This window comes from Nerophis ophidion, linkage group LG07 (genome assembly GCF_033978795.1).
Source record: "Nerophis ophidion isolate RoL-2023_Sa linkage group LG07, RoL_Noph_v1.0, whole genome shotgun sequence".
Lineage (NCBI taxonomy): Eukaryota > Metazoa > Chordata > Actinopteri > Syngnathiformes > Syngnathidae > Nerophis > Nerophis ophidion.
This window is the reverse complement of record NC_084617.1, coordinates 5873948-5898973: the sequence shown is the minus strand read 5'-3', so window position 1 is coordinate 5898973 and position 25026 is coordinate 5873948. Positions and strand designations below refer to the sequence as shown.

The window sequence follows — 25026 nt, the reverse complement described above, 5'->3', positions numbered from 1 at the left end:
ATGGAATAGATATTGAAATTGTAAAAGAAACCAGATTTTTGGGAGTGAAGTGAAGTGAAGTGAATTATATTTATATAGCGCTTTTCTCTAGCGACTCAAAGCGCTTTACGTAGTAAAACCCAATATTTAAGTTACATTTTTTTTTAAACCAGTGTGGGTGGCACTGGGAGCAGGTGGGTAAAGTGTCTTGCCCAAGGACACAACGGCAGTGACTAGGATGGCGGAAGCGGGAATCGAACCTGCAACCCTCAAGTTGCTGACACGGCCGCTCTACCAACCGAGCTATACCACTATAAGAGTATTATCCATCCATTTTCTACCGCTTATTCCCTTTTGGGGTCGCGGGGGGCGCTGGCGCCTATCTCAGCTACAATCGGGCGGAAGGCGGGGTACACCCTGGACAAGTCGCCACCTCATCGCAGGGCCAACACAGATAGACAGACAACATTCACACTCACATTCACACACTAGGGCCAATTTAGTGTTGCCAATCAACCTATCCCCAGGTGCATGTCTTTATAAGAGTATTAATAGATGATAAAATGATTAATAGATGATAAAATGAACTGGAAATCTCATATACAAAACATACAACATAAGGTGGCAAAAAATATTTCAATAATGAATAAAGCAAAATACGTCCCGGGGCCAAAAATGACTTTCTATTCTCTACTGCTCGCTAGTGTTACCATATCTGAGTTATTGTGCAAGAAATATGGGGGAACAACTACAAATGTGCGCTACATTCGTTAACTGTGTTACAAAAAAGATCGATTAGAATAATACACAATGTTGGATATAGAGAACATACAAACCCTTTATTTATTGAGTCAAAAATATTAAATCTCGATGACTTGATAAAATTGTAAACAGCTAAATTAATGTACAAAGTAAATTATAACCTGCTACCAAAGAATGTACAACAATTCTTCTCAACTAAAGAGGAGAAATATAACCTTAGAGGACAATCTAACTTAAAACATTTGTATGCCCGTACAACACTTAAAACTTTTAGCATATCAGTATGTGGAATTAAATGATGGAATGGATTAAGTAAATAAGTTAAACATTGTACTGATATGAGAATGTTTAAATTAATAGTGCTTACAAAGAAGTATTATGAGAAACACTTTCAAACTTATTGAAAATAAGATATTCTTCATCTTAGTATGTTAATAATGACTGAAATAATTAAGTACATGTTAGAAAACTGCTGTTTTACTCACTCATAGATGTAATTTTGATATTTTGCTGTAAAGAAGGGCAGTGTATATATTGTGGGCGCTCTGAAGTGGAAAAGGGGTAGGATTAAATAAGCTTTGCTTCTTCCTACTCCTTTTCGGACATGATGTATTGTGTATTGCAAAATGATGAAATTAACTGATGTATATCAATCAATCAATCAATGTTTTTTTATATAGCCCTAAATCACAAGTGTCTCAAAGGGCTGCACAAGCCAAAACGACATCCGCGGATCAGCGCCCACATAAGGGCAAGGAAAAACTCACAACCCAGTGGGAAGTCGATGAGAATGACAATGAGAAACCTTGGAGAGGACCGCAAATGTGGGTAACAACCCCCTCTAGGGGAGACCGGTACGATGGACGCCGAGTGGGTCTAACATACTATTCTGAAAGTCCAGTCCATAATAATGTCAATTTCACCAAGCCCCAACCACTACAGGTATTTTGGCAATCTAGGGGAAAATACTGCAGTATTAAAATACAAAAAAATGTTTTTATCTCATATTTATGAATGTTATTATTAAAGGCCTACTGAAATGAGATTTTCTTATTTAAACGGGGATAGCAGGTCCATTCTAAGTGTCATACTTGATCAGTTCGCAACTTTCGGTCACTAATAGAAACGCCCTGCCTTTCCTGGAAGTAGCAGACGATGACGTTACGTGTTTGATGGCTCCTCACATCCTCACATTGTTTTTAATGGGAGCCTCAAACAAAAAGAGCTATTCGGACCGAGCAAACGACAATTTCCCCATTAATTTCAGCGAGGTGAAAGATTCGTGTTTGAGGATATTGATAGCGACGGACTAGAAAATAAAAATGTAAAAAAAAAAAAAAGTTATATAAAAGAACGCGATTGCATTGGGACGGATTCAGATGTTTTTAGACACATTTACTAGGATAATTCTGGGAAATCCCTTATCTTTCTATTGTGTTGCTAGTGTTTTAATGAGTTTAACAGTATACAACAGTATAATGTTGTATGTATGTCATGTTCGAAATAAACTAAGAAAAGGAAAAAAAAAGTTCAAACTTAAAATCGACAGATATATCAGAAGTTGATCTTGAAATGTAAGTTTTAAAAGTTAAAAAAAAACTAATAAAAATGTATTAGTTTATGAGTGGGGAACCTTTCGAATCTCAAATATATTTGGTAGGATTTTATTTAACTTTTAACTGTGATTACTCAAAAATATTAAATAATGAAGGAATCAATAAAGTACTATCCCTCTATCTAAATACTGCATATTTCAGTTTTACTATAAAAAAAAAGGTGGTCTTTGACCGAAAAGGCATAAATTCTTATTTGTTTTACTTTATATCAACCTCAAGTTGATATAGAGATTTACTGTAAGCATTAAATTAAAAAATAATAATAATAATTTGACTTATTTTTAACGTTTTAGTGACTGAGACCCTCTATGCTTCCCAGGAGCATTAAAGGGGAACATTATCACGATTCCAGAAGGGCTAAAACCAATAAAAATCAGTTCCCAGTAGCTTATTTTATTTTTCAAAGTTTTTTTTTTTTTAATTTTACCCATCCCGGAATATCCCTAAAAAAAGCTTTAAAGTTCCTGATTTTCGCTATCTGTGAAGCCACCGTCCATTTTCCTGTGACGTCAATGTAAACAAACAATGGCTGAAAGCACAGCAAGATATAGCGACATTAGCTCGGATTCAGACTCGGATTTCAGCGGTTTAACCGATTCAACAGATTACGCATGTATTGAAACGGACGGTTGGAGTATGGAGGCAGATAGCGAAAACGAAATTGAAGAAGAAACTGAAGCTATTGAGCGAATAGCCATTGACGCTATTCGGGCTATTGAGCGAATTGCCATTGACGCTATTCGGCCATGTCTGCCTTAACATCGCCGGTAAAATGTGCAGACCAAACGATCAGGACTTTCGCATCTTGTCACTCTGGATCAACTTAAATCCGTCGATTGATAAGTGTTTTTTTGGCATTAAATGTGGGTGGAGGGAAACTCTGGATGCAAATACAGCTACAAATGTACATACATAGCCTAAATAGCATGTTAGCATCGATTAGCTGGCAGTCATGCCGCGACCAAATATGTCCGATTAGCACATAAGTCAACAACATCAACAAAACTCACCTTTGTGATTTCGTTGACTTTATCGTTGCAAATGCATCTGCAAGTTATCCATACATCTCTGTGCCATGTCTGTCTTAGCTTAGCCGGTAAAATGTGGAGACACTCTGGCACATTCAATGGGGGTCTGGTGGCAGTTTTTTTATACTTTATCGCTGGAAATGCATCTGCTTTGAGTGTCGCAGGATATCCACACAATCTTGCCATCTCTGTAGTAGCATAGCTTTCGTCGGTAAAGTGTGCGGAACAAACGACTGACCATTTCGTTGGCTTTCCCCACACCCTCGTATTTTGAATAAATTTCGTCCAAATCCTTGCCACTTCCGCATCTTTGGGCCAGTGGTGCAACTTGAATCCCTCCCTGTTAGTGTTGTTACACCCTCCGACAACACACCGACGAGGCATGATGTCTCCAAGGTTCTATAAAATAGTCGAAAAAACGGAAAATAACAGAGCTGAGACCCGGTGTTTGTAATGTGTTGAAAATGAAAATGGCGGCTTTGTTACCTATGTGACGTCACGTTCTGACGTCATCGCTCCGAGAACGATAAATAGAAAGGCGTTTAATTCGCCAAAATTCACCCATTTAGAGTTCGGAAATCGGTTAAAGGGGAACATTATCACAATTTCAAAAGGGTTAAAAACAATGAAAATCAGTTCCCAGTGGCTTGTTGTATTTTTTGAAGTTTTTTTCAAAATGTTACCGGTCTCGGAATATCCCTAAATAAAGCTTTAAATTTCTTATTTTCGCTCTCTGCGAAGACACTGGCCATTTCCCTGTGACGTCACACAGTGCTGCCAATGTAAACAAACAATGGGAATACCACAGCAAGATATAGCGACATTAGCTCGGATTCAAACTCGGATTTCAGCGACTTAAGCGATTCAACAGATTCCGCATGTATTGAAACAGATGGTTGGAGTGTGAAAATATTGAAGAAGAAACTGAAGCTATTGAGCGAATAGCTATTGACGCTATTCATAGCCTTAGCATGGCCGAATAGCTGCGTTAGCATCGCCGGTAAAATGTGCGGACCAAACGATCAGGACTTTCGCATCTTTTGACACGGGAGCAACTTAAATCCGTCGATTGGTGTTTTTTTTCGCATTAAATGTGGGTGGAAGGAAACGTAATATAGTTGGAAATGCATCTACAGGTTATCCATACATCTCTGTGCCATGTCTGCTTTAGCACCGCCGGTAAATAGCATGTTAGCATCGATTAGCATAGCATGTTAGCATCGATTAGCTGGCAGTCAACATCAACAAAACTCACCTTTGTGATTTCGTTGACTTTATCGTTGCAAATGCATCTGCAGGTTATCCATACATCTCTGTGCCATGTCTGTCTTAGCATCGCCGGTAAAATGTGCAGACACTCTGGCACATTCAATGGGGGTCTGGCGGAAGATTTCTTGCCAGTGGTGCAACTTGAATCCCTCCCTGTTAGTGTTGTTACACCCTCCGACAACACACCGACGAGGCATGATGTCTCCAAGGTTCCAAAAAATAGTCAAAAAAACGGAAAATAACAGAGCTGAGACCCGGTGTTTTGTAATGTGTTGAAAATGAAAATGGCGGGTGTGTTACCTCGGCGACGTCAAATTCTGACGTCATCGCCTCCAGCGCGATAAACAGAAAGGCGTTTAATTCGGCAAAATTCACCCATTTAGAGTTCGGAAATCGGTTAAAAAAAATAGAGGGTCTTTTTTCTGCAACATCAAAGTATATATTGACGCTTACATAGGTCTGGTGATAATGTTCCCCTTTAAGGATTAAAAGAAAAAAATCCATATATTTTGTTATGGTTTGAAAATGAAAAATATCTAAATGGCCCATCCCGTACATGCTTACATTGTTCCGTGTGTGGAAAAAGTTTGGACACCCCTGTTTAATTACAACTGGCCTGTCGATTACGATTTTACTAAGGAAAATCATTTGCTCGCCCATCTGAGCAGGTTCATCGCACATCCTGACTCCGACCAGATTCCTGGATGATCTCAAAAGTCTGGACCAGGTTCCTAATCCACTTTGTGAAGACAACGTTGACCCTAACAAAGGATGAGCTTAATAGAGGAAAACGAGATTCTCCTGCAAGGTTTTATGTCCCAGCACAATATTCACTGTTCTATGAAGATACTTCCTTTCCTGTATAGTGTGTGCCCTGAAAGGTAGTTCTGGAAATGTCTCTGATTTAAAGTATTCACATTTTAATTACTGTACTAGCCTCATTGCTGCAAAATAGGAGCACATCCCCTCTTAGGATCCTTGCAAGATACCTTCAATCAAAGCTCTGTTGCTGTAACTGCTGTCTTTAAAAGAGTGTGCACATTGATATAGCTGGAATGTGGTGGCTCTTTGTTTCTTTCTTGTGTGTAAAAACATGTAATAAAAGAAGCAATATTTACCCCGCTGGTGGCTAAATGCGGCTTCCCTTAATTGCAAACTTAAAGTGGTGAAACATACACCTAACGATGAGGGGGGAAATAAAGATTATCCCCCTCCATGCTTCGGATTATATTCTCATCTGGGATTATAGATGGCAATATTAAGAACGGGCAACACAGGCTTGAGGTTTTAATGGCGAAGGGTTAATACCGCGGATTTACCTCGACTATTTAAAAGCCTTTCCTCCAAGTTGCGTCAAATACAGATCAGATTGGCGGCGAGCAGACGGGATAATTCAACACGGATTCGCCCGCTGTAAGGAGGACTTTTGTGAGCTGCTCAGCTCGATGGCGGCTGCAGAGGTGGAGCATGATGTTGTGAGGGTGAGCAAAACATTTCCTATTATGTATAAAGCATGCATATGGAGGACTTTTCATTGTTGTACAAACCCTATTTCCATATGAGTTGGGAAATTGTGTTAGATGTAAATATAAACAGAATACAATGATTTGCAAAACATATTCAACACATATTCAGTTGAATATGCTACAAAGACAACATATTTGATGTTTAAACTGATAAACATTTTTTTTTTGTGCAAATAATCATTAACTTTAGAATTTCATGCCAGCAACACGTGACAAAAAATCAATCAATCAATCAATGTTTATTTATATAGCCCCAAATCACAAATGTCTCAAAGGACTGCACAAATCATTACGACTACAACATCCTCGGAAGAACCCACAAAAGGGCAAGGAAAACTCACACCCAGTGGGCAGAGAGAATTCACATCCAGTGGGACGCCAGTGACAATGCTGACTATGAGAAACCTTGGAGAGGACCTCAGATGTGGGCAACCCCCCCTCTCTAGGGGACCGAAAGCAATGGATGTCGAACGGGTCTAACATGATACTGTGAAAGTTCAATCCATAGTGGCTCCAACACAGCTGCGAGAGTTCAGTTCAAGCGGATCCAAGACGGCAGCGAGAGTCCCGTCCACAGGAAACCATCTCAAGCGGATCAGCAGCGTAGAGATGTCCCCAACCGATACAGGCGAGCGGTCCATCCTGGGTCTCGACTCTGGACAGCCAGTACTTCATCCATGGTCATCGGACCGGACCCCCTCCACAAGGGAGGGGGGGACATAGGAGAAAGAAAAGAAGCGGCAGATCAACTGGTCTAAAAAGGAGGTCTATTTAAAGGCTAGAGTATACAGATGAGTTTTAAGGTGAGACTTAAATGCTTCTACTGAGGTAGCATCTCGAACTGTTACCGGGAGGGCATTCCAGAGTACTGGAGCCCGAACGGAAAACGCTCTATAGCCCGCAGACTTTTTTTGGGCTCTAGGAATCACTAATAAGCCGGAGTCCTTTGAACGCAGATTTCTTGCCGGGACATATGGTACAATACAATCGGCAAGATAGGATGGAGCTAGACCGTGTAGTATTTTATACGTAAGTAGTAAAACCTTAAAGTCACATCTTAAGTGCACAGGAAGCCAGTGCAGGTGAGCCAGTATAGGTATATATGTATGTATATATGTATATAAAGGTATATATGTATGTATATATGTATATAAAGGTATATACAGAATAGGTATATATGTATGTATATATGTATATAAAGGTATATACAGAATAGGTATATATGTATGTATATATGTATATAAAGGTATATACAGTACAGGTATATATGTATGTATATATGTATATAAAGGTATATACAGTACAGGCGTAATATGATCAAACTTTCTTGTTCTTGTCAAAAGTCTAGCAGCCGCATTTTGTACCAACTGTAATCTTTTAATGCTAGACATGGGGAGACCCGAAAAAAGTTGGGAAAAGTGGCAACAAATACTGATAAAGTTGAGGAATGCTCATCAAACACTTATTTGGAACATCCCACAGGTGAGCAGGCTAATTGGGAACAGGTGGGTGCCATGATTGGGTATAAAAACAGCTTCCCAAAAAATGCTCAGTCTTTCACAAGAAAGGATGGGGCGAGGTACACCCCTTTGTCCACAACTGCGTGAGCAAATAGTCAAAACAGTTTAAGAACAACCTTTCTCAAAGTGCAATTGCAAGAAATTTAGGGATTTCAACATCTACGCTCCATAATATCATCAAAAGGTTCAGAGAATCTGGAGAAATCACTCCACGTCAGCGGCATGGCTGGAAACCAACATTTGAATGACCGTGACCTTCGATCCCTCAGACGGCACTGCATCAAAAACCGACATCAATCTCTAAAGGATATCACCACATGGGCTCAGGAACACTTCAGAAAACCACTGTCACTAAATACAGTTCATCGCTACATCTGTAAGTGCAAGCGAAAGCCCTACTATGCAAAGCAAAATCCATTTATCAACAACATCCAGAAACGCCGCCGGCTTCTCTGGGCCCGAAATCATCTAAAATGGACTGATGCAAAGTGGAAAAGTGTTCTGTGGTCTGACGAGTCCACATTTCAAATTGTTTTTAGAAATATTCGACATCGTGTAATCCGGACCCAAGGGGAAGCGCACCATCCAGACTGTTATCGACGCAAAGTTCAAAAGCCAGCATCTGTGATGGTATGGATTTGTGCCCAAGGCATGGGTAACTTACACATCATTAATGCTGAAAGGTACATACAGGTTTTGGAACAACATATGCTGCCATCTAAGCGCCGTCTTTTTCATGGACGCCCCTGCTTATTTCAGCAAGACAATGCCAAGCCACATTCGGCACGTGTTACAACAGCGTGGCTTCGTAAAAAAAAGAGTGCGGGTACTTTCCTGGCCCGCCTGCAGTCCAGACCTGTCTCCCATGGAAAATGTGTGGCGCATTATGAAGCGTAAAATACGACAGCGGAGACCCCGGACTGTTGAAGGACTGAAGCTCTACATAAAACAAGAATGGGAAATAATTCCACTTTCAAAGCTTCAACAATTAGTTTCCTCAGTTCCCAAATGTTTATTGAGTGTTGTTAAAAGAAAAGGTGATGTAACACAGTGGTGAACATGCCCTTTCCCAACTACTTTGGCACATGTTCTAAGTTAATTATTATTTGCAAAAAAAAAATAAAGTTTGTGAGTTTGAACATCAAATATCTTGTCTTTGTAGAGCATTTTGAACTGAATATGGGTTGAAAATGATTCGCAAATCATTGTATTCTGTTTATATTTACATCTAACACAATTTCCCAACTCATATGGAAACGGGGTTTGTTGCATTAAGGCACCAACAACTCCCAAACACATTAATTGTTGAGACAAACTGTAGACATTTCTTTCTAGGAACAGGAGCAGATCCTAAACGCCATGAGTTCATCACAGCGAGGGCGGATAGAAGACCAAGGTCCCACTAAAACCACACCTAAAGGTCAGCACAATGACACAAACACCCTCTTCAGTGCATGTCAAGATATATCTTTAATGTCCTCCACTCAGAGTCGGGCCATAACTCGGACCACCACATGCAACCACGAACTTTTGCGGATCAGCAGGTGTCAATCGCAAAGTATCAAGTACAGAACTTCAGCTCGGGTGTTGTGAACATGTCTTAAAAATTAGTCCTCCTTCCCAGGAGGCGAGAGGTTTCACACATCACGGCTCGGCGCCTCAGATCTCGCTGACCGAGAGCACCCCGGATATGAATAGGAAGCTGCTCTTGTTGCCAGGCAACCAACTCCATGTCCCCGGGGAGGAAGCCCACACCAACACCATCATTGTGAGGTCATTGTGGGTTGTTAGGTGATGACTATTCAACGTGAGAGCTAATTGTTGGGTCCAACAGGCCCAGTCCCCCGAGGACGAGCAGAAGTTGATGAACCTCATCAGTCACGGGCAACGTGGACGCATGGAGGACCAGTGCTGCTTCATGGATCCCAGTCAGAGTGCCCCCTGCACCCCCAGGCACACTAGCAGGAAGCCTCTTTCTGAGCCATGCAACACAGGTGAATTATTCAAAGATCTAGCGGTTCATATTATTTTATATTGTTTTTATTAGGGCTGTCAAACAATAACAATATTTAAAGGCCTACTGAAATGAGATTTTCCTATTCAAACGGGGATAGCAGGTCCATTCTATGTGTCATACTTGATCATTTCGCCATATTGCCATATTTTTGCTGAAAGGATTTAGTAGAGAACATCCACGAAAAAGTTTGCAACTAAAAAAGCCTTGCCTGTACAGGAAGTAGTAGACGATGTGCGCGTGACGTCACGGGTTGTGGAGCTCCTCACATCTGAACATTGTTTACAATCATGGCCACCAGCAGCCAGAGCGATTCGGACCGAGAAAGCGACGATTTCCCCATTAATTTGAGCGAGGATGAAAGATTCGTGGATGAGGAAAGTGAGAGTGAAGGACTAGGGAAAAAAAAAAAGGAGAGGGCAGTGGGAGCGATTCAGATGTTATTAGACACATTTACTAGGATAATTCTGGAAAATCCCTTATCTGCTTATTGTGTTGCTAGTGTTTTAGTGAGATTGTATGGTAACTGAAAGTCGGAAGGTTGTGGCCACGGGTGTGTTGACCGCCAGTGTCTCTGAGGGAAGCCACGCTCATGTCTACGGTAAGAGCCGACTTATTACCACAATTTTCTAACAGAAACCTGCCGGTTGACATGTGGTCGGGAACCATGTTCGCTTGACCGCTCTGTTCCATAGTAAAGCTGCAACTTCGGGAATGTAAACAAGGAAACACCGGCTGTGTTTGTGTTGCTAAAGGCGGCCGCAATACACCGCTTCCCACCTACATCTTTCTTCTTTGACGTCTCCATTATTAATTGAACAAATTGCAAAAGATTCAGCAGCACAGATGTCCAGAATACTGTGTGATTATGCGATTAAAGCAGACGACTTATAGCTTGGATCGGGCTGGAAAAAAATGTCCGCTACAACCGGTGACGTCAAATGCACGCGTCATCATAACGCGACGTTTTCAACAAGATACAATTTTCTCACAGAAACCTGCCGGTTGACATGTGGTCGGGAACCATGTTCGCTTGACCGCTCTGTTCCATAGTAAAGCTGCAACTTCGGGAATGTAAACAAGGAAACACCGGCTGTGTTTGTGTTGCTAAAGGCGGCCGCAATACACCGCTTCCCACCTACATCTTTCTTCTTTGACGTCTCCATTATTAATTGAACAAATTGCAAAAGATTCAGCAACACAGATGTCCAGAATACTGTGTAATTATGCGATTAAAGCAGACGACTTATAGCTGGGATCGGGCTGGAATAAAATGTCCGCTACAACCGGTGACGTCAAATGCACGCGTCATCATAACGCGACGTTTTCAACAAGATACAATTTTCTCACAGAAACCTGCCGGTTGACATGTGGTCGGGAACCATGTTCGCTTGACCGCTCTGTTCCATTGTAAAGCTGCAACTTCGGGAATGTAAACAAGGAAACACCAGCTGTGTTTGTGTTGCTAAAGGCAGCCGCAATACACCGCTTCCCACCTACATCTTTCTTCTTTGACGTCTCCATTATTAATTGAACAAATTGCGAAAGATTCAGCAACACAGATGTCCAGAATACCGTGTACATATGCGATTAAAGCAGACGACTTATAGCTTGGATCGGGCTGGAAAAAAATGTCCGCTACAACCGGTGACGTCAAATGCACGCATCATCATAACGCGACGTTTTCAACAAGATACAATTTTCTCACAGAAACCTGCCGGTTGACATGTGGTCGGGAACCATGTTCGCTTGACCGCTCTGTTCCATAGTAAAGCTGCAACTTCGGGAATGTAAACAAGGAAACACCAGCTGTGTTTGTGTTGCTAAAGGCGGCCGCAATACACCGCTTCCCACCTACATCTTTCTTCTTTGACGTCTCCATTATTAATTGAACAAATTGCGAAAGATTCAGCAACACAGATGTCCAGAATACCGTGTACATATGCGATTAAAGCAGACGACTTTTAGCTTGGATCGGGCTGGAAAAAAATGTCCGCTACAACCGGTGACGTCAAATGCACGCATCATCATAACGCGACGTTTTCAACAAGATACAATTTTCTCACAGAAACCTGCCGGTTGACATGTGGTCGGGAACCATGTTCGCTTGACCGCTCTGTTCCATAGTAAAGCTGCAACTTCGGGAATGTAAACAAGGAAACACCAGCTGTGTTTGTGTTGCTAAAGGCGGCCGCAATACACCGCTTCCCACCTACATCTTTCTTCTTTGACGTCTCCATTATTAATTGAACAAATTGCAAAAGATTCAGCAACACAGATGTCCAGAATACCGTGTACATATGCGATTAAAGCAGACGACTTATAGCTTGGATCGGGCTGGAAAAAAATGTCCGCTACAACCGGTGACGTCAAATGCACGCATCATCATAACGCGACGTTTTCAACAAGATACAATTTTCTCACAGAAACCTGCCGGTTGACATGTGGTCGGGAACCATGTTCGCTTGACCGCTCTGTTCCATTGTAAAGCTGCAACTTCGGGAATGTAAACAAGGAAACACCAGCTGTGTTTGTGTTGCTAAAGGCGGCCGCAATACACCGCTTCCCACCTACATCTTTCTTCTTTGACGTCTCCATTATTAATTGAACAAATTGCAAAAGATTCAGCAACACAGATGTCCAGAATACTGTGGAATTATGCGATTAAAGCAGACGAAACTAAAAAGGCCGTATTGGCATGTGTTGCAATGTTATTATTTCATCATTGATATATAAACTATCAGACTGCGTGGTCGCTAGTAGTGGCTTTCAGTAGGCCTTTAATCAAGACTAATCACATTTGTCCTCAGTGAAACGTGGGATTAATCTTGATGAATTGCGAATGGATAGAAGTGTTTTGCATCTTTAATAAGTGTACTTTGAATTAATGCAGTGAAATTATTATTTTTCTAAATCAGAACCATCACACTTTTGAATTTGGATTCATTATTATTAATCACAGGTTGATTTTTGCATGTATTTTTTAAATAATCTTAAAAAAATACCCCAAATATATGGACACAAGTGCAATTTTATTTCCAGAATGTCATACAGGAACAGTTTTTAATAGAGATGTCCGATAATGACTTTTATTGCGATATCCGATATTCCGATATTGTCCAACTCTTAATTACCGATTCCAATATCAACTGATTCAGATATATACAGTCGTGGAGTTAACACATTATTATGCCTAATTTTGTTGAGATGCCCCGCTGGATGCATTAAACAATGTAACAAGGTTTTCCAAAATAAATCAACTTATGGAAAAAAATGCCAACATGGCACTGCCATATTTATTATTGAAGTCACAAAGTAAATTATTTTTTTTAACATGCCTCAAAACAGCAGCTTGGAATTTGGTACGTGCATGTCCCTGAGAGAGCATGAGGAGGTTGAGGTGGGCGGGGTTGGAGGGGGTGTATATTGTCCTGGAAGAGTTAGTGCTGCAAGGGTTTCTAAGTATTTTTTTCTGTTATGTTCATGTTGTGTTAACGGTGAGGATGTTCTCCCGAAATGTGTTTGTCACAAAGAAAACAATCTGACGTTGTCTTTATTTTTTAGTTTTAATACCGTGATTTTAATAGTCCGGCCCACGTGTGCACATATTTTCCTCCATGCGGCCCCTGAGCTAAAATGACTTCGACACCCCTGTTTTAAATTATATTAATTTTAGTCCTAAAAAAATGTTTCTTAAATTTAACTTGTTGAAACCTGCAGACTGTCGTGGAAATTTCTTAAAGACGATCCTTTAGTGACAAATAGCTTTAAGATGATTTATTAAAGTAACAAACAAATAATAACAAGCTTTGCAAAGCGAGACCAAACCAGAACGACACATCCGTTCGTTCCAGCTTGTTCTAACTCCTTTTAGAATTTGACATGACAATTATACATTCTCAGAAGTCCCACCCTCCATGCTCGTTTACATACAGTACACCAGTGGAATGAATACCCAAATTCCTGTGAAGGGGAGAGGGTGTCGTTTGCCCAGAGGAGGGGGGTCACTCAGGAAAGTGGAACAATTTAGCTCTGTTGGGGGTAAGGAAGAGGGAAAACACATGCCCACGTCAACTATAGTCCACATGTCACATCAAAGACACAGGAGAAAGAGCCCGATCAGATTAGAGGCCTCCTGCAGAGCGTCACATTCCTAAACCTAATATCAATCAATCAATCAATGTTTACTTATATAGCCCTAAATCACTAGTGTCTCAAAGGGCTGCACAAACCACTACGACATCCTCGGTAGGCCCACATAAGGGCAAGGAAAACTCACACCCAGTGGGACGTCGGTGACAATGATGACTATGAGAACCTTGGAGAGGAGGAAAGCAATGGATGTCGAGCGGGTCTAACATGATACTGTGAAAGTTCAATCCATAATGGATCCAACACAGTCGCGAGAGTCCAGTCCAAAGCGGATCCAACACAACAGCGAGAGTCCCGTTCACAGCGGAGCCAGCAGGAAACCATCCCAAGCGGAGGCGGATCAGCAGCGCAGAGATGTCCCCAGCCGATACACAGGCAAGCAGTACATGGCCACCGGATCGGACCGGACCCCTCCACAAGGGACAGTGAGACATAGAAGAAAAAGAAAAGAAACGGCAGATCAACTGGTCTAAAAACAACTTTTGTACCCAGTTCAAAGAACATCATCTATTTAAACAAGTATAAGTAATTTTGCTGTCACAAGACCCTAACCCTAAGACATCCCTAAGACCCTAACCACTCTACCTATTCAGTGGCCTAGTGGTTAGAGCAGGGGTGCCCATTACGTCAATCGCGAGCTACCAGTCGACCGCGGGGGGTGTGTCAGTCGATCTCCAGCCAGGCTTTTAAAAAAAATAGACCTAAAAATGAGTGATCATCAATCTTCACCAAGACGTCACTTAAATGACATTCACGGTACCGGAGGGTCTTGTGAGATGACGCTGGCTGCTGCAAGATCATTATTATGAAAATATGACCGAGAGGAGGGCGAGAAACACTTTTTATTTCAACAGACTCTCGCGCCGTACCTTCCGTCAAAACTCTAAAGGCCGACTGCACATTTCCTATCTTCACAATAAAAGCCCTGCTTCATGCTGCCTGCGCTAACTAAATACAGAGTCTCGGAAAACTGGCGTGCACAAGCGATCCCTCAGAAAGCTGGCGTGCACATCACTTGTGCACGCCAGCTTTCCGAGACTCTTATTTTGTTAGCGCAGGCAGCATGAAGCAGGGCTTTTATTGTGAAGATAGGAAATGTGCAGTCGGCCTTTAGAGTTTTGACGGAAGGGACGGCGCGAGAGTCTGTTGAAATAAAAAGTGTTTCTCACCCTCCTCTCGGTCATTTTTTCATAATAATGAACTGGCAGCAGCCAGCGTCATCTCACAAGACCCTCGGGTGCCGTGAATGTCAATCAAGCAAGCTACGGAATTTGCCGCCAATGTTTTTCTTGTAAAGTGTATGGAAGCTGGATGAATTAGATGCCAAAAAGCAACCACTTTCATGTGGTATTGTACAGAAAGGACAAGTTTTTTTCTCCTCTACTTGAAAATGTGGGCGTTATCATCATTACTGTCTGATTCCAATCAATGCAAGTCATCAGAATCAGGTAATACACCAACTTATATTCTTGTCTTCGTGAAAGAAAGACATCTATATGTGTTACACATGCTTGTATTATCATTAAACACATTTAACTTGTTTACAAAAAATGTCTCTTTCATAAATAAATAAATATAAATGATATATATAAATGAGGTAGATCCCCTCGAGTTGGTCAATTGAAAAGTAGCTCGCCTGCAGAAAAAGTGTGGGCACCCCTGTGTTAGAGTGTCCGTCCTGTGAGTTGTGAGTTCAAACCCCGGCGGAGTCATACCAAAGACTATAAAAATGGGACCCATTACCTCCCTGCTTGGCACTTTGCATTAAGGATCGGAATTGGGGGGGTTAAATCACCCAAAAATGTTCCCTGGCGCGGCACTGCTGCTGCTCACTGCTCCCCTCACCTCCCAGGGGATGATCAAAGGTGATGGGTCAAATGCAAAGAATAAATTCACCACACCTAGTGTGTGTGTGACTATCATGGGTACTTTAACTTTAATAACGGTCACACAAGATGCAAGCGCGTCAAAATAATTAGTGCCGTTAAAGGACATTTTAGTTTTTATAGTTTAGAGATAGATAGTACTACCTGGGGATAGGTTGATTGGCAACACTAAATGGTCCCTAGTGTGTGAATGTGAGTGTGAATGTTGTCTATCTGTGTTGGCCCTGTGATGAGGTGGCGACTTGTCCAGGGTGTACCCCGCCTTCCGCCCGATTGTAGCTGAGATAGGCGCCAGCGCCCCCCGCGACCCCGAATGGGAATAAGCGGTAGAAAAATGGATGGATGGATAGTACTTTATTGATTCCCTCAGGAAAATTAATTATACATGTTCTTTGACATCCCTATTTTTTATTATTTGTCCTTTGAAGCATTTCAGTCATTTTTTAGTTTGATTTATCTCCTTTTCCACATCTCTCTTCCCATTTTATTCATGCCCCCCCGCTCCCCACCACACCCCCAGATTCCGACAAGTTGTTCAACTTATTGCCCAACACTCAAAGTCACCGCCTTGATGACCAGCGAGTGTCTCTCCCGTCGCTTCCTGGCATCGACACCAAGGATCAGCCGTCGGCCTCAGATTCAAGCTACCTGTGCTACATGGTCTCCAAAGTTCAGGTTTGAGGAAAACATTTTGATTAGATAATGAAGTGAAGTGAATTATATTTATATAGCGCTTTTTCTCTAGTGACTCAAAGCGATTTACATAGTGAAACCCAATATCTAAGTTACATTTAAAGCAGTGTGGGTGGCACTGGGAGCAGGTGGGTAAAGTGTCTTGCCCAAGGACACAACGGCAGGGACTAGGATGGCACAAGCGGGAATCGAACCTGCAACCCTCAAGTTGCTGGCATGGCCGCTCTACCAACCGAGCTAAACCGCCCTGAACAGTTAAAGTTAGAGTACCAATGATAGTCACACACACATTAGGTGTGGCGAAATTATTCTCTGGATTTGACCCATCACCCTTATTCTCCCCCCGGGAGGTGGTATGATTGTAATATTGTAGGCTTGAGTATAGCAGCACAATGGAACCTCGATTTATGATTTGATTGACTGATTCTTGAACAGGGTTCGTAAACTGAAAAGTTTGTACAGTGAAGTTAGATTTTTTTTTAATATTCTAAAAATAGCAACAATTCAAAAATCTTTTATAAATATTTTTTATTGAATAATACTTTAACAAAATATGAATGTAAGTTCATATTTGGGCGGCATAGCTCAGTTGGTAGAGCGGCCGTGCCAGCAACTTGAGGGTTGCAGGTTCGATTCCCGCTCCCGCCATCCTAGTCAATGCCGTTGTGTCCTTGGGCAAGACACTTTACCCACCTGCTCCCAGTGCCACCCACACTGGTTTAAATGTAACTTAGATATTGGGTAAAGTGTCTAAGTTCATATTTGGGCGGCATAGCTCAGTTGGTAGAGCGGCCGTGCCAGCAACTTGAGGGTTGCAGGTTCGATTCCCGCTCCCGCCATCCTAGTCAATGCCGTTGTGTCCTTGGGCAAGACACTTTACCCACCTGCTCCCAGTGCCACCCACACTGGTTTAAATGTAACTTAGATATTGGGTTTCACTATGTAAAGCGCTTTGAGTCACTAGAGAAAAGCGCTATTTAAATATAATTCACTTCACTTCAGAAAATGTGAAAATAAATGCAATATTCAGTGGTGACAGCTAGATTTTCTGTGGACATATTCCATAAATATTATTTATGTTTGAAATATCCTTTTTTTGTGAAGAAATGTTTGGAATTAAGTTCATAAATCCAGATGGATCTCTATTACAATCCCCAAAGAGGGCACTTTAAGTTGATGATTACTTCTATGTGTAGAAATTTTTATTTATAATTGAATCACTTGTTTATTTTTCAACAAGTTTTTAGTTATTTTTATATATTTTTTTTTCTAAATAGTTCAAGAAAGACCACTACAAATGAGCAATATAAATCAGAAACTGATGACATAGTGCTGTATTTTACTTTTTTCAACCAAAAATGCTTTGCTCTGATTAGGGGGTACTTGAATTAAAAAAAATGTTTACAGGGGGTACATCACTGAAAAAAGATTGAGAACCACTGCTCTAGTATGTTCATTATTTTATTTAAGGACAGAATCGTAATAATAAACATATGTTTAATGTACCGTAAGATTTTTTGTTAAAATATAGCCATTAATGCAATTTTTTTGTGGTCCCTTTTATTTAGAAAAGTATCAAAATACATTTTGGTACCGGTACTAAAATATTGGTATCCGGAAGACCCTACTTCGAGTATAATGGTTGTCCTCACATTTTTTTTAATTATTATTATTATTTTATTTTTTTATTGCTTCATTTATTTTCTTATCATACTTTACTGTTGGCTTTTTGGGACTCATAGTTTTATTATAATGGTTGTCAACACATTTAAAACATTTTTTTAATTGTTATTTTATTTATTTTCTTATGATACTGAGTCTTTCATTTATTTTGTGCAATTTTTCATTTTGTCTTTTATTTCTGCACTTTCATTTTTTAAGTTGTTCTTAATTGATTGACCACAGCTGTGACTATTTAAGTGCATCACTTCCTGTTGAAAATTGCACACTGGCGAAGACCTTTTCGAAACTGGTGTGCATTGGGTAGCGCATGCGCAGTTTGTCCATCCATCCATCTTCTTCCGCTTATCTGAGGTTGGGTTGCGGGGGCAGCAGCCTAAGCAGAGAAGCCCAGACTTCCCTATCCCGAGTCACTTCGTCCAGCTACTCCCGGGGGATCCCGAGGCGTTCCCAGGCCAGCCGGGAGACTTAGTCTTCCCAACGTGTCCTGGGTCTTCCCCGTGGCCTCCTACCGGTTGGACGTGCCCTAAACACCTCCCTATGGAAGCGTTCGGGTGGCATCCTGACCAGATGCCCGAACCACCTCATCTGGCTCCTCTCCATGTGGAGGAGCAGCGGCTTTACTTTGAGTTCCTCCCGGATGGCAGAGCTTCTCACCCTATCTCTAAGGGAGAGACCCAAACTCATTTGGGCCGCTTGTACCCGTGATCTTATCCTTTCGGTCATGACCCAAAGCTCATGACCATAGGTGAGGATGGGGCCGTAAATCGACCGGTAAAGTGAGAGCTTTGCCTTCCGGCTCAGCTCCTTCTTCACCACAACGGATCGATACAGCGTCCGCATTACTGAAGACGCCGCACCGATCCGCCTGTCGATCTCACCATCCACTCTTCCCTCACTCGTGAACAAGACTCCTAGGTACTTGAACTCCTCTACTTGGGGCAGGGTCTCCTCCCCAACCCGGAGATGGCACTCCACCCTTTTCCGGGCGAGAACCATGGACTCGGACTTGGAGGTGCTGATTCTCATCCCAGTTGCTTCACTCTCGGCTGCGAACCGATCCAGTGAGAGCTGAAGATCCCGGTCAGATGAAGCCATCAGGACCACATCATCTGCAAAAAGCAGAGACCTGATCCTGCAGCAACCAAACCGAAACCCTTCAACGCCCTGACTGCGCCTAGAAATTCTGCCCATAAAAGTTATGAACAGAATCGGTGACAAAGGACAGCTTTGGCGGAGTCCAACCCTCACTGGAAACGGGTCCGACTTACGGCCGGCAATGCGGACCAAGCTCTGACACTGATCATACAGGTAGTGGACCGCCTCAATCAGACAGTCCGATACCCCATACTCTCTGAGAACTCCCCACAGGACTTCCCGAGGGACACGGTCGAATGCCTTCTCCAAGTCCACAAAGCACATGTAGACTGGTTGGGCAAACTCCCATGCACCCTCAAGAACCCTGCCGAGAGTATAGAGCTGGTCCACAGTTCCACGACCAGGACGAAAACCACACTGTTCCTCCTGAATCCGAGGTTCGACTATCCGGCGTAGCCTCCTCTCCAGTACACCTGAATAGACCTTACCGGGAAAGTACTTTGTATTAAAATTTTAGAAGGACACAAGTGTTGCTGGCCAAGTACACTTTTTACCGTGCGCCTCTTTATTTTTGTTTTATTACGTTTTTTGGAGAGTTTTTCTTGTATTTTGTACTCAGAGTGAGTTAGCCAAATGGAAAAGTAGGGGAAAAACACAGACAAAAGGCACAGACTGTGCAGGGTTATGATTGCGATGATGCTCCCAGTTTTTCGCCTGGCAGGCATGAAAAGTAAATGACTAGAATGAAGCGTCCGTACACAGACATGGTTCGCACAAGAAGGCATACCGTATTTCCTTGAATTGCCGACGGGGCGCTAATTATTTTAAAACCTCTTCTCATTCCGGCACTTACCAAAGGCATGAGGTAAATTTAGGCCTGCGCTTAAAAATTTGAGTGTAATGTAAGGATACCATCAGGAAAAGCACATTTAATAAAAAAAAAAAAGTTATTATTGACTTACCTTTACTTATAAATGAAGTCCATGCGCAGCTCCTTCTGATCAAAAGCATCGATAACTTGTTTATGGAAGTCTTCCTTATCTTTCTTCAGTTTTAAAAGTCTCTCTGTCTCGATGGAGATCTTCCTTTATTACCTCCTGCTTCGATTGAAAGTCCAGTTTAGAAAACTGTTTTATTTTAGATATGTAATCCTCCATGTTAAAAGGGCAAGCGAGAGGAAAAACTAAACACACACTGCTCACTCTTGCTGCTTGTTGTCACTTCTTCTGCAGCCGAGTAGTCGCAAGAAGAATCACTAGCGCCCTCTACCACCAGGAGGCGGGAGTCATTTAATAACTCATATTTGACACACGCAGCTATGGTATATTAATGAAACATAGCTGCTTACTGTTTTTTTTAGCATATTCAGTAGCTTGGACCTTAAATCCTACTGAATAGCTCTTAATCGTCTTCCTTTTATGCGATTTCAAATTTTTGAAATCAGCCTCCTCCATTTTGAAAATGATGACAGGTGAAGTGTCACTCGTGACGTGACGAGTTTGACCCGGTGGAAATTCTAGACATGCGCTGAGCCGGCAATAATGCTAAGCATGCGCTAATTATTTTGCGAAATGAGTTTGACCCGGCAGTAATTCTAGGCAGGCGCATACTATATACCCGGCGGCAATTCAAGGAAATCCGGTATGTGACTTAATCCAAAACTTCGTAAATCAAAAAGTCCTTAAATAGAGGGGCTCCCAAATCGAGATTCCACTGTATAATTCCTCTTCAGGGCACCAGAATGGAAGATCAAAGGTGCTCCTTCCCTGGAAGCCAGTCTGCAGCATCATCCAAGAAGGATCAAGCTGCTTCAGGCATTCCACGCTCGGCCTCCTTCAGTCCGGGTTCAGACGCAGAACGCCCTCACATCCAAGTTAAGACGTTCCCCAAAAAGGTAACTAATAACACCGGTAAAATAACGAGGTGCTGACTCTGTGCAAGTACTGCTTTTGTTGTCTACCATGCAGGAGCTGATTCCAGCTGAGCAGGAAGGTTTTCTCACCATGATGCGTCACGCCCAGCGGGGGAGGATGGAGGAGCAGAGGTGTGTCCTGAACGTCAGTCCACAGTTGACACCAGAGCATAAGCCCACCCGAAGCACTGTACCCACAGGTGAGAGGCTCACTTCATCATGAGATCTACCACAATATTCTGTTCAAACTAGAAATTACTCATTTTTAGTACCTGTAAGCCCTACTGGGAATATGTCTGCCTTTGTCTGGCTTTCATGTTAATGAGCTGTTTGTCTCTGGAGTAGCACTTGTTACATACACACATTCAGGAGTAGAACACAACACTTGCATAGCTATGTTATCTACAGTGTTTGGGGGGGGGAATTAAAATGTGAGAGTCCAGTCTATAGAGAGGCCAGCAGGGGGATCATTTTGCATGTAGACCATACTTGCCAACCTTGAGACCTCCGAATTCGGGAGATGGTCTGGTGAACAAGACTCCGAGGTACTTGAACTCCTCCACTTGGGGCAAGATCTCCTCCCCAACCCGTAGATGGCACTACACCGTTTTCCGGGCAAGAACCACGGACTCAGACTTGGAGGTGCTGATTACCGTATTTCCTTGAATTGCTGCCGGGGCGCTAATTAATTTAAAACCTCTTCTCACTCCTGCGCATGCGGTAAAAGTAAGCATGCGCTAATTAATTTAAAACCTCTTCTCACTCCTGCGCATGCGGTAAAAGTAAGCATGCGCTAATTAATTTAAAACCTCTTCTCACTCCTGCGCATGTGGTAAAAGTAAGCATGCACTAATTAATTTAAAACCTCTTCTCACTCCTGCGCATGCGGTAAAAGTAAGCATGCGCTAATTAATTTAAAACCTCTTCTCACTCCTGCGCATGTGGTAAAAGTAAGCATGCGCTAATTAATTTAAAACCTCTTCTCACTCCTGCGCATGCGGTAAAAGTAAGCATGCACTAATTAATTTAAAACCTCTTCTCACTCCTGCGCATGCGGTAAAAGTAAGCATGCACTAATTAATTTAAAACCTCTTCTCACTCCTGCGCATGTGGTAAAAGTAAGCATGCGCTAATTAATTTAAAACCTCTTCTCACTCCTGCGCATGCTGTAAAAGTAAGCATGCGCTAATTAATTTAAAACCTCTTCTCACTCCTGCGCATGTGGTAAAAGTAAGCATGCGCTAATTAATTTAAAACCTCTTCTCACTCTTGCGCATGCGGTAAAAGTAAGCATGCACTAATTAATTTAAAACCTCTTCTCACTCCTGCGCATGTGGTAAAAGTAAGCATGCGCTAATTAATTTAAAACCTCTTCTCACTCCTGCGCATGCGGTAAAAGTAAGCATGCGCTAATTAATTTAAAACCTCTTCTCACTCCTGCGCATGCTGTAAAAGTAAGCATGCGCTAATTAATTTAAAACCTCTTCTCACTCCTGCGCATGTGGTAAAAGTAAGCATGCGCTAATTAATTTAAAACCTCTTCTCACTCTTGCGCATGCGGTAAAAGTAAGCATGCACTAATTAATTTAAAACCTCTTCTCACTCCTGCGCATGTGGTAAAAGTAAGCATGCGCTAATTAATTTAAAACCTCTTCTCACTCCTGCGCATGCGGTAAAAGTAAGCATGCGCTAATTAATTTAAAACCTCTTCTCACTCCTGCGCATGTGGTAAAAGTAAGCATGCACTAATTAATTTAAAACCTCTTCTCACTCCTGCGCATGCGGTAAAAGTAAGCATGCACTAATTAATTTAAAACCTCTTCTCACTCCTGCGCATGCGGTAAAAGTAAGCATGCACTAATTAATTTAAAACCTCTTCTCACTCCTGCGCATGCGGTAAAAGTAAGCGTGCACTAATTAATTTAAAACCTCTTCTCACTCCTGTGCATGTGGTAAAAGTAAGCATGCGCTAATTAATTTAAAACCTCTTCTCACTCCTGCGCATGTGGTAAAAGTAAGCATGCGCTAATTAATTTAAAACCTCTTCTCACTCCTGCGCATGCGGTAAAAGTAAGCATGCGCTAATTGATTTAAAACCTCTTCTCACTCCTGCGCATGCTATAAAAGTAAGCATGCACTAATTAATTTAAAACCTCTTCTCACTCCTGCGCATGCTGTAAAAGTAAGCATGCACTAATTAATTTAAAACCTCTTCTCACTCCTGCGCATGCGGTAAAAGTAAGCATGCACTAATTAATTTAAAACCTCTTCTCACTCCTGCGCATGCGGTAAAAGTAAGCATGCACTAATTAATTTAAAACCTCTTCTCACTCCTGCGCATGTGGTAAAAGTAAGCATGCACTAATTAATTTAAAACCTCTTCTCACTCCTGCGCATGCTGTAAAAGTAAGCATGCACTAATTAATTTAAAACCTCTTCTCACTCTTGCGCATGCGGTAAAAGTAAGCATGCGCTAATTAATTTAAAACCTCTTCTCACTCCTGCGCATGCGGTAAAAGTAAGCATGCGCTAATTAATTTAAAACCTCTTCTCACTCCTGCGCATGCTGTAAAAGTAAGCATGCGCTAATTAATTTAAAACCTCTTCTCACTCCTGCGCATGTGGTAAAAGTAAGCATGCACTAATTAATTTAAAACCTCTTCTCACTCCTGCGCATGCGGTAAAAGTAAGCATGCGCTAATTAATTTAAAACCTCTTCTCACTCCTGCGCATGTGGTAAAAGTAAGCATGCGCTAATTAATTTAAAACCTCTTCTCACTCCTGCGCATGCGGTAAAAGTAAGCATGCACTAATTAATTTAAAACCTCTTCTCACTCCTGCGCTTACCAAAGGCATGCAGTAAAAATTTGAATGTGATGTAAAAAAAAAAAACAAAAAAAAAAACGTTATTATGGTCTTACCTTTACTTATAAATATAGTCCATGCCAGCTCCTTCTGATCAAAAGCATCTAACTTGTTTATGGAAGTCTTCCTTATCTTTCTTCAGTTTTAAAAGTCTCTCTGTCTCGATGGAAATATTCCTTTATTACCTCCTCCAGCACATATCACGTCACTCATTTCACTTCTTCTGCAGCCAAGTAGTCGCAAGAAGGATCACTAGCGCCCTCTACCACCAGGAGGCGGGAGTCATTTAATGACTCATATTTGTCTCAAGCCGTCGTGAGTTTTCCTTGCCCTTTTGTGGGTTCTTCCGAGGATGTTGTAGTCGTAATGATTTGTGCAGTCCTTTGAGACATTTGTGATTTGGGGCTATATAAATAAACATTGATTGATTGATGATTGATGGTCTTGCGGGTTCCCAGGACCTCCAAGGAAGGACATGGCTTGAGCATTTTGACTTTGTTTATTTTTTAATAAAACCTCAGTCCAGGTCGCTCTTCGCTCTTCCTCTCCGCTCGCTTGCTGTCTCCTCGCTGCCATCTCCAGCGTGCCGTGCCTGTCGGCTCCACAGGTATATTAATAAAACATAGCTGCTTACTGTTCTTTTTAGCATACCGGTATTCAATAGCTTGGACCTTAAATCCTACTGAATAGCTCTTAATCTTCTTCCCTTTATGCGATTTCAAATTACCGGTATTGAAATCAGCCTCCTCCATTTTGAAAATGATGACAGGTGAAGTGTCACTCGTGACGTCACGAGTTTGACCAGGCGGTAATACTAAGCATGCGCTAATTATTTTGCGAAGCGAGTTTGACCCGGCAGTAATTCAAGGCAGGCGCATACTATATGCCCGGCGGCAATTCAAGGAAATACGGTATGTCAGATTTGTCAAATAGGATTAATTAATAATTTTCTTTTCCAATACCTTTATAACTGACAACAGTAGTTCAGCCGGGATATGCTCATTTCAAAATTAGATTTACAGCCCC

General features: G+C 41.8%; 2 protein-coding genes across 3 annotated transcripts in view; both read left to right on the top strand.

Annotated features, from left to right (window-relative positions):
* Positions 1–5771, top strand: part of stxbp2 (syntaxin binding protein 2) — a 51673-nt gene extending 45902 nt beyond the window's left edge. The window contains exon 19 of the mRNA XM_061905239.1: positions 5323–5771. Coding sequence (XP_061761223.1) covers positions 5323–5429 — 107 coding nt within the window. The 3' untranslated portion in view covers positions 5430–5771. The remainder of the gene's footprint in view (positions 1–5322) is intronic.
* A 153-nt stretch (positions 5772–5924) lies between these two features.
* LOC133555829 (uncharacterized) overlaps positions 5925–25026 on the top strand; it is a 30618-nt gene continuing 11516 nt past the window's right edge. Inside the window, exons 1-8 of one of the 2 annotated variants that reach the window (XM_061905237.1) lie at positions 5925–6135; positions 9036–9120; positions 9189–9244; positions 9325–9468; positions 9535–9694; positions 16273–16427; positions 20956–21117; positions 21191–21335. In XM_061905237.1, coding sequence (XP_061761221.1) covers positions 6100–6135; positions 9036–9120; positions 9189–9244; positions 9325–9468; positions 9535–9694; positions 16273–16427; positions 20956–21117; positions 21191–21335 — 943 coding nt within the window. In that variant the 5' untranslated portion in view covers positions 5925–6099. Of the gene's footprint in view, positions 6136–9035; positions 9121–9188; positions 9245–9324; positions 9474–9534; positions 9695–16272; positions 16428–20955; positions 21118–21190; positions 21336–25026 lie in introns of those variants that run through there. The other variant, XM_061905238.1, reaches the window with a different exon arrangement.